The sequence below is a fragment of the Acomys minous genome (genome assembly GCF_964271855.1).
Source record: "Acomys minous genome assembly, chromosome: 15".
NCBI lineage: Eukaryota > Metazoa > Chordata > Mammalia > Rodentia > Muridae > Acomys > Acomys minous.
The window spans coordinates 70,713,529-70,728,470 of record NC_140497.1 but is presented as its reverse complement, the minus strand read 5'-3'; the positions used below and the strand labels follow the sequence as shown (position 1 = coordinate 70,728,470).

General features: G+C 40.5%; 1 protein-coding gene across 3 annotated transcripts in view; it reads left to right on the top strand.

The window, feature by feature from the left end:
- The first annotated feature begins 10,872 nt into the window (after positions 1-10,872).
- The window catches only part of LOC311584117 (uncharacterized protein), a 34,999-nt gene continuing 30,929 nt past the window's right edge, over positions 10,873-14,942 (top strand). The window contains exons 1-2 of one of the 3 annotated variants that reach the window (XM_084758207.1): positions 10,873-11,047; positions 13,497-13,604. In XM_084758207.1, coding sequence (XP_084614333.1) covers positions 11,032-11,047; positions 13,497-13,604 — 124 coding nt within the window. In that variant the 5' untranslated portion in view covers positions 10,873-11,031. Of the gene's footprint in view, positions 11,048-13,495; positions 13,605-14,942 lie in introns of those variants that run through there. The other 2 variants (XR_014774784.1, XR_014774785.1) reach the window with 2 other exon arrangements.

Below are 14,942 nucleotides of genomic sequence, written 5' to 3'. Positions count from 1 at the left end.
AGTAACTTCTGATCCAGAGGCTGACATGCAGATACTTCTAACCCGGGAACAGTGGGGTGGACTGTCCAGGTCTTGTCTGTATGGTAGCAGTGTATATTAGTTTAGTAGGTCACTAATGGCCCAAGTTGAAATTCAAAAAAGAATTACAAATAAGTGTCTCATAGATTTTTATAAGAATTATAATAACCCTATATATGTGTTTATATGTCATTTAGTATAGCAGTCATAGTAGTTACCAATTGTCAGTACATTACAGTTGTTACTATGTGTGAATTTTCTTTTGACTCTTCTCTCTGCCAAGGCAACAAACTAGTGAGAAATACAGATATGTGTTATGGTTCTTAATTTCAGAGAATAACCCAAAGGACTTAGGAAAGTATATTACTAAGTTCCTCTACCAAAGATGCTGATTAAGTAGCTTTGGGGTGCAAGAGATATTTATTTATTTATTTATTTATTTATTTATTTATTTATTATGTTTCTTTTTTAAACATATACATTTATATTATTACACACAAATAAAATAAACTACATACAGCAGGAAGAACCACAAAACAATTAGGAATTATATAAATGTTACATTCATAGTGATTTGGCTATTTGTATTTTGAATACTTGAAGTAAATATCTTTCCCTTCTTGGAAGATCTTACAAATTTCTAAATTCTGCTGCTTTGGGGAAAGGCTCGTCCACAACATTAGGATCACGAGCCTCTACTTCCACCTAGTGGTTGGATTACAAAGTAAAATGAGTAGGAGTTTTTTTTAACCTTCATAGGATTATAAAAAGAGTTCTATCTTAATTTTACTAATAGCATACCAAAGATTTTTTGAAGATTACATTTATTTAGTATGTGTCCATGAAAACAAGGATTTATTCTTCTATATGTGTGTGCTTATGCCACTTAGGTTGGCTGTTTTAGTAAATAACACTCAGACTGCCACAATACCCCCACTGTTAGGGACTGTACCTCACACCTCATGTACCAACTCCTTAGGAAGAAGTTCTTTCTCTAAGTTGCTGTAATCCTTTTTCTTTTTTAATGTGCTTTGTTTATTCAAGGCAGGACTTCTCTGTGAAGCTCTGGCTGTTCTGGAACTCACTCTGTAGATCAGGCTGGCCTCAATCCTACCACTGCCGCTGCCCCGCCCATTGTAGAGATCCTCAATGCTGTCGGTTTGATAGGACCTAGCACCACCTAGGAGGCAAGTCTCTAGGGAGGCTTGTGAGGGAGTTCCTGCCGTGGTGGCACCTGCCCATGGGTTGGAACCGTACAGACTGAGTGTAGAGAAGAAAGCAAGCTGAGCACCAGCGTTCATCGTTCTCTGCTTCCTGAATACAGATGCAGTGTGACTTCGGTTCTGACACTAGGGCTTCCCTGACGTGAAGGCTTAGCCTTTGAAGCTGTGATAAATCTGAGCACATGGTTCAGAGGCCTTGAACTGATTAGCAGGAGAAATGTGAAGAGTTTGGAGCTACAGGCTAGAGAAGCCTTGAACCTTGCACACCAAATCTAACAGATTATTCTGGGGGGGGGGGAGTGGGGAGCTGAAGAGATCAGACTATCAAGAGAAAGGTGAACAGTGGGATTTCAGAGGGGAAAGCCTCTGTTGAGAACTGGTGTGGTGTGTTCATGCTACATTATGGAATAGAAGATGGTGCCTTCTGCCAGCACCTTGGAAACCCGAGTGAGGCTGAAATAACCAAAACCGAAAAAATAATAGACCGGGTTGGTGGGTAGAGGAATTTTGAAGACAGCATAGCATCCAAGCTGTGGTTTACCTACAGTTAGTGTTCTTATCCAGGTTTGCAGTGAGCAAAAATATCTAGTGGAACAGAAGTATGTGAAAAAATATACGTTCTTTTGCCAAGGAAAGGAGTTTATAAAGTCAGTGACAGTAAAGAAAGCAGCACACCTATGGGAGCCCCCACACTTTGCACTGGGACATAGGCCCTGCCCATTAAAGGCTCCACTTTGTGAAATGTAAATTTATTTGAAAGGAGACAGCTTAAACCAAGAATACAGCGGAAGGACTCTCTTTTTGAAAACAATTCCCTAGGTTCAGCCTCCAAGATACACTTGTAGAGGTCACTGCAACTGTAAGAGAAGGGCAACAAACTACAATGCAGCAGGCACCAGAACATGGCAGCATCACCCATAAGGATCAGGGTTTGCAGATAAACCAGAAAGAGTCATGGAGGCTTGCACCAAGGTTTCGGAAAGCCGTTGTGTGTGACAGTTGGATTTCCTACAAGGAGAACCCAGGAAACCATTTCCTTGAATCTTACTTAGAAGCTGTGAAAGTGACACGGGTGTGAAGGTGGTAAGGTTGTAGGAGCAGTGCTACTGAACACTGTTGAAGCCCAGGTGATGCCACCAAAAGCCCCAGATGCTAGAAATGCAGCTGGAGGATTTGAGGTTTGCGCTTCTGGGATTTTTCAATTTGGTTCAGTCTTTCTTTGTTGTGCCTCCATTCCTTACCTTCAAAAAATAAATTTGTTTATTTTTAATTTATTCACTTTACATCCTGATTGTAGCCCCATCCCTTGTCTCCTCCCAGTTCTACCCTCCCTTCCTCTTCTCCCTCCCCCTTTCCCCTAGTCCTCAGAAAAGAGGAGCCCTTCTCCCCTACATCTGACCCCATACTATCAAGTCTCATCTGGACTGCAGCATCCTCTTCCTCTGTGGCTGGCATGGCCACCCCACCAGGGGGAAGTGATCAATGAGTGGGCAACAGGGTCCGTGTCAGAGGCAGCCCTACTCCCCATATTATGGGGCTCACATGGAGACTGTGCTACCTATCCAATACATCTGAGCAGAGGGTCTAGGTCCTCTCCGTACATGGTCCTTGGTTGGTACATCAGTGTCTGTAGATCCCCCTGGGCCCAGAGGCTACAGTCACCTTGATAGCTGAACTACAGAAAGACTCTACAAAGACAGAATTTCAGACCAATTTCTCTTACAAGCAAATACTCAATAAGATATCCACAAACTGAATCCAAGAGCACATAAAAAATATCATTCACCATGACCAAGTAGGCTTCATCCCAGGCATGCAGGGGTGGTTCAGTATATAGAAATCCATCAATATAATCCACCATATAAACAAACTGCAAGAAAAAAACCACTTGATCATCTCCTTAGATGCTGAAAAAGAACTTGACAAAATCCAACACCCATTTATGTTAAAAACCTAAACATACAGCAAGCCTATAGCCAATTTGTATCCCCTTGATCTCCTTTAGTTTTCTTATTGCTCTAGCTAGGACTTCAAGTACTATATTGAAGAGCTACGGAGAGAGTGGACAGCCTTGTCTTGTCTCTGGTTTCAGTGGAATGGATTTAAGTTTCTCTCCATTTAGTTTGATGTCCTCCATTCCACTTTTGTAACAAGAATGTTTATTCTGTGCCATTGCATGTTGGAACTATTTGGCTTGTTTTTTGTTTGTTTTGAACAGTTAACAGGTCATTTTGTGGGGCTAGAGAGATGGCTTAGTAGTTAAGAATGCATTATTACTCTCACAGATGATCAGAGTTTTATTCCCAGCACACATGTCAGGTGGCTAACAACTGCTTGTAGCACTAGGGGGTCAAATATCTCTGGCCTCTGTAAGTCCTTGACATATTTATACAAATGCACATACATACACATGATTAAAAATGAATTCATCCATTTACCTGAAAATTTCATGGTATCACTTTTCTTCATACCTGAATAATATTCCATTGTGTACATGTAGTATGTTTGTTTTCATTATCCGTCTATTGAAGGACATTTAGATTGTTGTTTCCATCTTCTGACTATTCTGAATAGGTTGGTAATTAACATGACTAAGCAAGTATCTGTGGAGTAGGATACCTTTGGGTATTTGCCAAGGAGTGGAATAGCTGAGTGATATGGTAGATTTACTTTTAGTTTAGTTTATTATTATTTTTTTAAGGATCCTCCATAATGATTTCCAGAGTTGCTGCATAAATTTGCATTCCCACCAACAGTGAATGAGGGCTCTGCTTTCTTTACAACCTTGCTGGCATTTGTGATCAGTTGTTTTGTTGATCTTAGCCATTCTGAGTGGGGTAAGATAATGTCTCAAAGTCGTTTAAATTTGAATTTCTAAGGATTATGAGCATTTTTTAGGTATTTCTTAGCTTTTTTATCTCTTCGATTGAAAACTTTGTTTAGATACCTAGGCAATTTTTAAATTAGGTCTTTTTTTTTTTTTTTGTACTTTGTGTGATGGCTAGTTCTATGTCAACTTGACATAAGCTAGAGTTATTCAAAAGAAGGGAACCTTTCACATTGAGAACATTCCTCCATCAGATCAGGCTCTCGGGAATTTCATAATAGTGTTAATGGGGGAGAGTCCAACTCATGGTGGGTAGTGCCATCCCTGTGCTGATGGTCCTGAGTTCCATAAAAAGCAGGTTCATCAAACCATGAAGAGCAAGCCAGTAAGCAGCACTCCTTCATGGTCTCTGCGTCAGCTGCTGTCTCTAGGTTTCTTTCTTTATTGAGTTTCTGCCCTCATTGCTTTTCACAATAAACTGTTTTGTTAACTGTGAGTGAAATAAAACCTTTCCTTTCCAAGTTGCTATTGGTCATGGCTCTTCATTATAGCAATAGTGACCCTAACTAGGGCGAATTGGTATCAGAAGTGGGGCATTGCTGTGATTGACCTGACCATGTTAACTTTTTGGAGGATTGTGAAAGGACTTCAGGACTTAGGGTAGAAATTCACTGAGTGTTGAGAGCTCAGTGAGCTGTTCTGTGGGAGCTTGGAAGATAAGAATGCCGAGAGCAGTGCGGACGATGGAGGCCTGGTTTGTAAAGTTTCAGAGGGAAGCAGAGACTCTACCAGGACAGTTGTGTAAAGAATCTGTGCTATCTGGTCAGCTGGAGCTGTGTTTAAAAAGAGGTCAGAACCATAAAGTAAAAATTTTGCTTTTCTGTAACAATGGATGCTGGTCGGCTGGGGCTGAAAAATAAGAAGAGACCAGCATCACTGAGGAGAAACCTTCTGGGAAGTGTTTCCTGAGAGTCAGCACACAGAAGCTGTGTTGCAGTGGTGGCCAAAGTTGTACCTTGTGTTGGCAGATGAACTCGGTATTGGGTAAGAGTCACCCAGCTGGTGCTCGTTTTGAAGGTCTTATGGGGTCATGGAGAGCAACTGAGGCTTGGTGCTGTGTGCCAGCATTGGAGTCCTTGGAGAGAACCTAGGAGAGGCTATTGGTGAAAATGTAGCCCTATTGAAGCAGAAGATTGCAGCATTTTGGAGATGACAGTACCATGGAATGACCACCAAAAACAACAGTGCGGGTGTGGAGCCAGTGGGAACTTAGAAGACAAGCTTTGTGCACTGCAGAGGGAAGAGCCAGAGAAGCCACTCAAGTCTCTTGGAGGAGCCCAGAGGATTATGAGCAACCCAGATGTTGGACATTGAGTTATTTATACAGTTAGAATTAGGTTTTGCTTTTTTTCATATTGTGACTGTGCCCTTGTTCTTCCCTAGTCAAGTTAGAGCAAAGTTAGTTGTGTGGCCTAGTTTTATACTAACTTGACACAGGCTAAAATTATCCAAAAGGAGGAACATCAATTGAGAATAAGCCTCCATAAGACCCAGAATATTAGCCAGGCGTGGTGGTGCACAGCTCTAATCCCAGCAGAGGCAGGCCGATTGCTGTGAGTTCGAGGCCAGCCTGGTCTACAAAGCCGAGTCCAGGACAGCCAAGATAACATAGAGAAACCCTGTCTTTGAAAAACAAAACAAACAAACAAAAAACAACAACAAAAAAATCAACACATTTTAAATTAGTGGTTGATAGGGGAGAGTTCAACCCATTGTGGATGGTGCCATCTTTGGGCTGGTGGTCTTGGGTTCAGTAAGAAAACAGACTGATGAAGGAATGAGGAACAAGGCAGTAGACAGAACCTCTCCATGGCCTCTGCATCAGCTCCTGCCTTCAGGTTCCTGTCCTATTTGAGATCCTGTCTGACTGCCTTCAGTGATGAACAGTGATGTGCAAGTGTAAGCCAAATAAACCCTTTCCTCTCCGAGTTGCTTTTGGTAATGGTGTTTCATCACAGTAATAGAACCATAACTAAGACACTTTGTATATTCTGGATATTAATCTTCCGTTAGATGTATACCCGGCAAAGTTTCTCTCCTATTCTGTGGATTTCATCTTTACTTGATTGTTTTCTTAGCCATACAAAAACATTTTAGTTTCATGAGGTCCCACTTATCAGCTTTTGGTTTTAATTCCTGAGAAAATGGAGAGATTTCTTTTCTATGCCTCCACTCTGTAGGGCACTGCCTACCCTTTTTTGTAGCTGTCTTAGCAGTTCAGGTTTCAAATGGAGGTCCTTGATCCGCATGGAGTTCACTTTTGCTCAGGGCATCAGATATGGGTCTACTTTCATCCTTCTGCATGTGAATATCCGTTTTCCTCACCATGTGTTGAAGATGCTGTCCTTTCTTCAGTGTATGTTTTTGTCCTCTTTGTCAGGATCAGAAGGATGAAGAGATGGAGAGGGGTACTCGTTTGTGTCTACTATTTTATTTTATTGGTCTCCATGTTTGATTTTTGTGCCAGCACCATGTTGCTTTTTATTACTATAGTTCTGCAATATGTATTGAAGTCAGGAATGGCAATCCCTTCATTATTATTATTATTTTTGTCAGGATTCCTTTGATGATCCATGGTCTTTTCTGGTTCTGTGTGATTTTTTTCTATTTCTGTGAAGAATCTTCTGGGTCTTTTGATTGGGATTGCATGAATCATAGGTTGGTTTTGGTAGGACGGTCATTTTCACGGTATTGCTTCTACTGAGCCATACATTCAGAATTCCTTTCCACTTTCTAAATCTCTTTCTTGTAGAAGCCTCTCACCTCCTTTATTAAGTTTATCCCAAGACATTTTCCCCTCTTTGATGCTGTTGTAAATGGGAGGATGTCTAGAATCTCTTTCTCAGGGTACTTGTTGATGTATAGAAAGACAACTGATGTTCGTAAGTGGATTTTGTACCCAGCCTCTTTGCTGGATTTGTTCATTGTTTCAGGTGGAATTTTTGTATATTATATCACATTACCTGCAAAAAGGGATAATTTGACTACTTCTTCATCTTTTTTTTTTTTTTTTTTTTTTTTTTTGGCCTTTCAAGACAAGGTTTCTCTGTGTAGCCTTGGCTGTCCTGGACTCACTTTGTAGAGCAGGCTGCCCTTAAACTCACAGCGATCCACCTGCCTCTGCCTCCCAAAGTGCTGGGATTACAGGCATGAGCTACTGTGCCCAGCTCTAATTTGACTTCTTATTTTCCTATTTGTATCCATTTAATTTCCATTTTTTTGCCTTATTGCTCCAGGTTGTGCTTCCAGTACTATCCTGAAAAGGGGAAGGGATAGGATAGTTGAAAGTCCTGTCTTATTCTTGATTTTTATGGAATTGCTGTGAGCTTTTCCCATTTAGGATAATGTTGACTGTGGCTTTGTCATACATAGCCTTTATTATTTTGAGGTATGTTCCCTCCAGTTGCATCTCTTCAGGACTTTTATCATGAAAACATGCTGGATTTTGTCAAAGGCTTTTTCTGTATGTATTGAGAAGGTCACTTGCTTTATGTTTTTAGGTTCATTTATATGATTTAGTGTATTTATTGACTTACTCATATTGAACCAACCCTGTAATTCAAGAATAAATCCAACTTGATCATGGTGGAACATATTCTTGATATGTCCCTCTCCTTGTTTTGCTAGTATTTTATAGAGAATTTTTAAAATCTATGCTTATCAGATACATTTTGTCTATAGTTTGTTATTGTTGTTGTGTCTTTATCTGGTTGGATATTACAATAATATTGGCTTCATAGGATGAGTTTGGGAGTGATCTCTCTCTCTCTCTCTCTCTCTCTCTCTCTCTATCTATCTATCTATATATATATATATGTACAAATATATAATTTTTGACTTAGAAGTATTGGCTATTGATCTTCTTTGAAATTCTGGTAGAGTTCCACTGTGAATCCATCTGAATCTTTTGTTGTTGTTGCAAGGCTTTTTATTATTGCTTAGTCTCCTCTGTTTTAGTTTGTTTAGGTTGTTGGTTTCTTTCTGGTTTGACTTTGGTGATTTGGATGAATTAAGAAATTCATCCTTTTTTTTTTTAGATTCTGCAACTTAATGGAGTACAGATTTAAAACATATATTCCATATAGTATATATAGTATCTGTATTTCTTTAAAAATGTTTTTCTGTTCATTTGTAGTTCTTTCACTCTAAGATGGAGACTATCTTTAAAGCTGAGATAAAGTTCTTATAGACAGCAGAGAAATAGATTTTGTTTCTTTTTTAAGAAGATTTATATATTTATTTAATGTATATGAATGCTCTATTTGTTTGTACACTTGCACACCAAAGAGGGCACCAGGTCTCATTACAGATGGTTGTGAGCCACCATGTGGTTGCTGGGAATTGAACTCAGGACCTCTGGAAGAGCAGACAGTGCTCTTAACCTCTGAGCCATCTCTCCAGCCCCTAGATTTTGTTTCTTAATTCATTAAGCTACATGGTGTCTTCTGACCAGAGACTTGAGGCTGTTACTGAACAGTATGTGTATATTGCTGTGTGTAGAGTGGTTATTAATGTGATATAAATTGTAAATTTAGTAAGCAGCAGTTTATCTTTAGCCAGCTATTCAGCCAAGTGATCACATATGGAGACTGTGATTTATTTAATTAGCCCAGAGCACAATACTGAGCAATAATTACTCCTTCCTAAACATCTAAGCTAGTCTAGCTTCCTCCCAGCCAGATTTCCCATCATGCTTAATCTCCCAGCTCCACTTCATTTCTCCTGATGATGCTTCCTGGCTTCTCCTTGTGGCTCAGTCTCCTACTTCCTCTCTCTTTCTCCTCTCCTCGCTGGACACGGTTGTCCCACTGTAATAAACATGTCAGGGCTTGTTTCAAAGCCCAGTGTAGGAAGCAGCTACATGTCAGGGCTTGTTTCAAAGCCCAGCGTAGAAAATAGCTGACAGCCCAAAAAGCTGACGTGTGACCAGATGTGTGAGTGATAGATAAAACCTTAGTAGTAAATTCTGACCTAGGAGCAGCCACGACTGCAAGTTAGTGATAAGAGTGACGCAGAAAGCTAGATGTGTGAACTAGAGAGGAGAAAGGTTAAGTTAGTATAAAAACCCTGAGAAGAAGCAGCCACCTCTCTCTCTCTCTCTCTCTCTCTCTCTCTCTCTCTCTCTCTCTCTCTCTCTCTCTCTCTCTCTCTCTCTGTCTCCATGATCACCTGAAATGCGGCCAGCCGACGGGGCGCTCTCCCCGAACAGAGCAGACAGACACGCTGTCAGATAAACAACCCGAGAACTGAATCAAGTCGCAGCAGCGAACCTGTTCGACAGAACTTCGCGATATCAGGTCGTATACCCTAATGGTATAAGCTCCCAGAACATTGATATTATAAGATGCTAAATGCTACTCCTATTAGAATTAAGATAGTTTTAAGAGTATAATGGAATGGTATTGGTGGCTTGGCCTTGGAGCCTTAGCCGCTGCCTTTTGTTGTAGTTGCCTTTGTATTGCTAATAAACCTCTCTTGCTAAATCGTACCACTTGCTCTTGGCCTGCCTCCTTTGTTCCGGATTCTGAGTGTAAACTCTCTGCTCGCGACACCCACTCTGTTTCCTCTATTGCTCAGTATTGGCTGATCGGCATCTTATTAGCAGGACAGAAAACAAATGATGGGCTTGTGTAGGCTCAGTTTCCTTAACAGTTACACTTTATTATGACCTTATTAAATGAGCGTACCTCCCTTACAACACAACTACCCTAAACAGGAGGGAAGGGAGATTAAGGAAAACAAGAGTGAAGCCTTCTGTGTCAGTTCCTAGGAACTGTTCTCCTGGCATAGTTAGCAGGATTTCAGCAGACTAGCAATTCTACCAAAGTTGCTCCTGGAACCTGGAGCAACCAGAACCCAGAGCCTTGAAGCCTTCCCTGGAGTGATTTTCTCTCTAGGAGCTTCTCGAAGTGGAGTGATGAACAGCCAAACAATACCAAGACCCAAAAAAGCTCAGCCTCCTCTTTTCAGCTCATATATATATCTCCTCTCAGAGCCTGTACTAGGAGTTTTTCATCTGGCAACAACCATAAAGGGGTTCAAATTCTAAGTGGATAAACATCACCTGCTATCTCACAAGTCTGTTCCCCATCCCACACTTGCGATCAAAACAAAAACATGTTCATCTCCCCTACAGGCTTGTTTACATAAACTTGGTACAGGAGATACTTAGAATAAACATTACAATGCCATGTCTGTGTTGAAACCAGATACTGGGATAGAAAAATTAGCATTTAAATAAACAAGGGTAAACTTTACACAGTACACAATAACATTATGCCAACAGCAGTGCTAGGTAGTTTTATGTTAACTTGACACAGGACAGAGTCACTGGAGAAGAGGGCACATCAACTGAGAAAATGCCTCCATAAGATCAGGCAAGCCTGTAGGACATTTTTTTAGTGATTGATGGGAGAAGGCCCAGCCCATTGTGGTGGTCCTGGGTTCTGTAAGATGGCAGCCTGAGCAAGCCATGAGGAACATGCCAGTAAGCAGCACCCCTTCATGGCTCTGCATCTGCTCCTGCCTCCAGGTCCCTGCCCTGCTTGAGCTCCGGTCCTGACTGTCTTAGATGATGAACAGCAATAGGGAAAGTAAGGAGAATAAATCTTTTTTCTCCCCGAGTTTTTTTGTTTTGTTTTGGTTTCGTCATGGTGTTTCATCATAGCAATAGTAACCCTAACTAAGACAATTGCAATCATTTTTTTTTGTTGTTGTTAGTTTATGTTCTTAGTTGAACTTTGTTTTATGAAATTATAGCTTCATTTTTTTCTTCTTCGGATTCTTGGCTCTGGTTATCCTTCTTTTCACCCAGAAGTATTCTTTTAAAAATTCTCTTTTGTTTTTTGTTAGGTATGAATTTAAGGACGTTTGTAACATGGAAGATTTCCTTCTCTTTCAGCTATGGCAGATAGTTTTGGTGGGTATAGTAGTCATGGTCTGTTAGAACTTGGAATGTGTTGCTCCAGGCTCTTCTGGCTTTCAGAGCTTGCTCTAAAAGTCAGCTGTTATTCTGATTGGGTTTTCTTCATATAACATTTGTATTTTTTTCTTGCAGCTTTCAATGTTTTTTACTTTGTACAGTTTATTTAATATTTTAACCATGCTTTGCCATGGGGTATTTCTTTTATGGTTTTGTTTAGTTTGGGGTTTGTGCTCTTATATTTGTATGGATATGTCATACTTCTACATTCTGGTTAAACATCTGTTCTCTGACACTGACCTGGGATTCTTTTCCCTGATCTATTTCTATTATTTAAACACTTGATCTTTAGATAATGTTCCATATTTCATGCATATTCCTTTGCTTTGCTTAAAAAATTGCATAATCTTTGCATATTTCCTTTAGAATGTCTATTTTATCCTCAAGTTCTGGTAGTCTATCTTCTGCTTGACCCATTCTATTTATAAGTTAAATTATATTTTTATTTATGTGTGTGTGTGTGTTTGTGTGTCTGTGTCAATGTGTCTATGTATGTGTGTGTCTGCATATACATGTGCCCTGGTACGTGTGTGGAGGTCAGATGATTTATTTCTCTCCTTCTAGAATGTGGGCCTGGAGAATCATACCAAAGTTTCGGGCTTGGCAGCAAGTAACTTTTACCCACTGAACACTCTTCTTGGCCCTTACAGATTGTGTTTTTTGGGCATTTTGCCATTGCAATGAAAGAGCTAACACAATGATATACTTCAGAATACTTTATAGTCAGGAGAATGACATTTAAAATATTTTAATTTTGCAGAAGGTGATTATACAACAGTAGAAAAATGGACGGTATTATATAAAAGAATGATCTTTAGAACATCTCTTATAGAACCACATATGACAAAAGATCTGATGGAAGTATGTCAAAATGTGATACTTTTTGTTTCTTTTGCTTTGCATCTTTTTTCAAATATTCTATAATTAGTATATATTTTATATACTATTATGTTTTAGAAACTGTTCGCTCTGATTAGCTGAAAAACTTGTTATTTTGTTTTGGAAATTATGCATTTCTGTGCACTTACACAATCATTTATAGAGAAAGTGCTGTTTGTGGAGCATTTACTTTTCCCAGTACAATTGCCAGTTGCTCTGAGGGATATAGAAAAGAGTAACAGCTAATTTTAATTTCTAGGAGTTTCCCTATTTCTCCTTAGATAAAACTATCAGGAAAAACTTTACACACAATATATTACAATTATGATTAAAGGTAAAGAGATGGAATGCACTGTGGGTCATAAGGACAGCTCACAGTGGGATAGGGGTGGGATAGTCTTGGGAAAGATGTTAACCAAATAGGGTGTTCACACTTGGAGAGTTAGAACCTTCTAGAATTATGTAAGTCAGACAAAGAGGAAGAGCCATTAGCGAAATGTGTGAATCCTGTCCCTCCTTGTGCATGGTACTGGGTGCTGGGGCAGGGGTGGTGGTAGTGGTGGTGGGGGGTAGGGGAGCGATGGGGGGTAGTGGTAGTGGGTAGTGGTGGGGGGTAGGGGAGCGATGGGGGGTGGTGGTGGGGGGTAGGGGAGCGATGGGGGGTGGTGGTGGGGGGTAGGGGAGTGGTGGTGGTGAATGAGGCACTAGGAAAGCAGAGGGTCATGACCAGGGTGGTGTGGGGGTGGCGAGTGGTGGCGGAGTATTGGGCACAGCTTTATTCACTGAATATTTCTGTGTCAGTTTATAGCTCAGTTTGCTCCTTGCTTCTTTTGAGGGCTTCTCTTCTGCTAGCATATCTTTTGCTTGTTATTATCTGATAACAGCCAAGGTGTTTCTAAATTGAATGAACTCTATGTTCAATGGGAGAGCAAATGGTTGCTACTGAGTAGGGTGAGGCAGAGAGCCAAGTATGTCCAGGTGGAATAAGACCAAATATTATATCCTTTGAAATGGTGAGCATTTTCTATCAGTTCTATTTCCTTTGGGGGTTAGCCGTTGGCCTGAGTCACAGTGAAACCTTTAAGGTTTTATGAAGTAGAAACAGACCTGTCTGATTTAAGTCAACGTTTTTGGTTCCAGTTTTGGCTCTTAGAAATGACTTTTGGTTTCATGAGTACAAGATAAATTATATTTTGAAGGTAGTAACTGAAAGTGAGTTAGATGAGACAAGAAGAATGAATAGGAATGCCTAAATTAGCAAGAAAAGTAACTCAAAATTCTTTTTAAAGATGTATTAAATGGAACATACCCTTAATTCCAGCTCTGGAGGCAGAGGCATGTGTGGATCTCTGTAAGTTCAAGGCCAGCCTAGTCTGCAAAGTGAGTTTCAAGACAGCCAGGAAATCTCTGTCTGGAAAAACCCAACAAAAACAACAACAACAAAAAGTATTAAACCTGTGGCTCAGGTTTGAGTGGCCAAATTTAAATGCGTTGTTTCCATCTTTAGATGCTCTAGAAATGTGGATGAAGAGTCTCCACGATAAGCCTGCCCTGCTGAATTCTCACAAGGTCAACTGGACCCTGCACCTCAGCAGCCTACTTCATCATCTATATAGTAAGGGGCCCATGATTTCCCTAGGGAACTAGCCTGTGTCTTTGGTGTGTGTGAGCCTCTGGGCTGTCTCTTGTTTCTGTAACCTTGAGATCTGATGTTCTCCTGTGTAAGTTATCTTCTAAGGACATCCTAGGTGATACCTAGCTATGGTAGAGTCAGCAGAGGGTGACTGTTAGGTATAGGTATATAGGTATAGAAGTGGGCAGCAGCAGCTGGGTGCAGACACTAGAGGGAAGGTGTGTGTTGTCATCAGAACCTTTAAGTATGTGCCTCTTAACTTTAGACTTCAAAAGCTTTATGAACAATTGAAGCAGAGTGAGCAGTATATTTAATGCAAGGAACTCATGTCTATTAGGCAGGCCTGGAGAAGCATCCCTGTGCTCATAGGAGGAAGCATCATCTTCTTCAGGAACATTTTCATTCTTTTTATTATGTCCTCAAGTTTAATAGATTTGTTTTTGGCCACGCTGTGCTTTTTTACACTTTGCGTTACAAATGAGAGTAGCAATATCTCACAGATGTAGATGTGCTAACATATTTATAGAGACAAAGTGGCCAAATCAAAGGGGAAAAAATTAAATGCCACTGCCACCACCACAAAGCAATACAGAATTAAATAAAAAACTGCAATAAAGAAAAAAAAAGCCCCCTAAAGAGCAAACATACTCACTCTGTCGTAGTCAGATCATTACTGCCTGAAGCCAGACCCAGTAACTTACAACACCTTATACCAGGGCCTCATTCCTAATGGTCACTGATGCCTCCCTTCAAGGAGGCAAATGATGTTATATAAAATTGACTACCTCAGGATGGCTTGAAACCTCAAGCTGCTATCATGAACTCTGTGAGGTGACCCAACATGAATTGCTCAGGGGCAAGCTCAGCAACTTCTCTTAGCTGTTGTAAAGGAACCATATCATTCCCTCCATGGTTGAGACTCTTGAGATGAGACCTTTCCCACTGTGTCTGTCCACAGTGTCTGTTGCATACTAAAACTTTTATATCAGTTCTGGTTTGGTAACTACTTCTACTCCGTGCCTTGGACTCATCACTCTTGTCATGACTATGTTTGCCAAAACAACTGTGCCACCATTCACTATGGTGAAATACAAAATGAACATTTTGTAGCAAAAGTATTTACATTGAAATCTTGGGGGGGAAAAGCTAGTGCCTCTTAATGTATGATTAAAGTATAAAGCTGGTGGGGTGGGGAGGAACTTCAGCTGTCAGTGGGTAGCACAGTCCAGTGCAGGTGCTGCTGAACACGAGGCTAGAAAGCATGGTGCTTTATGCAGTATCCTTCCACACCTCTCACATGAAGAGTAGTCAGTAGTCAGC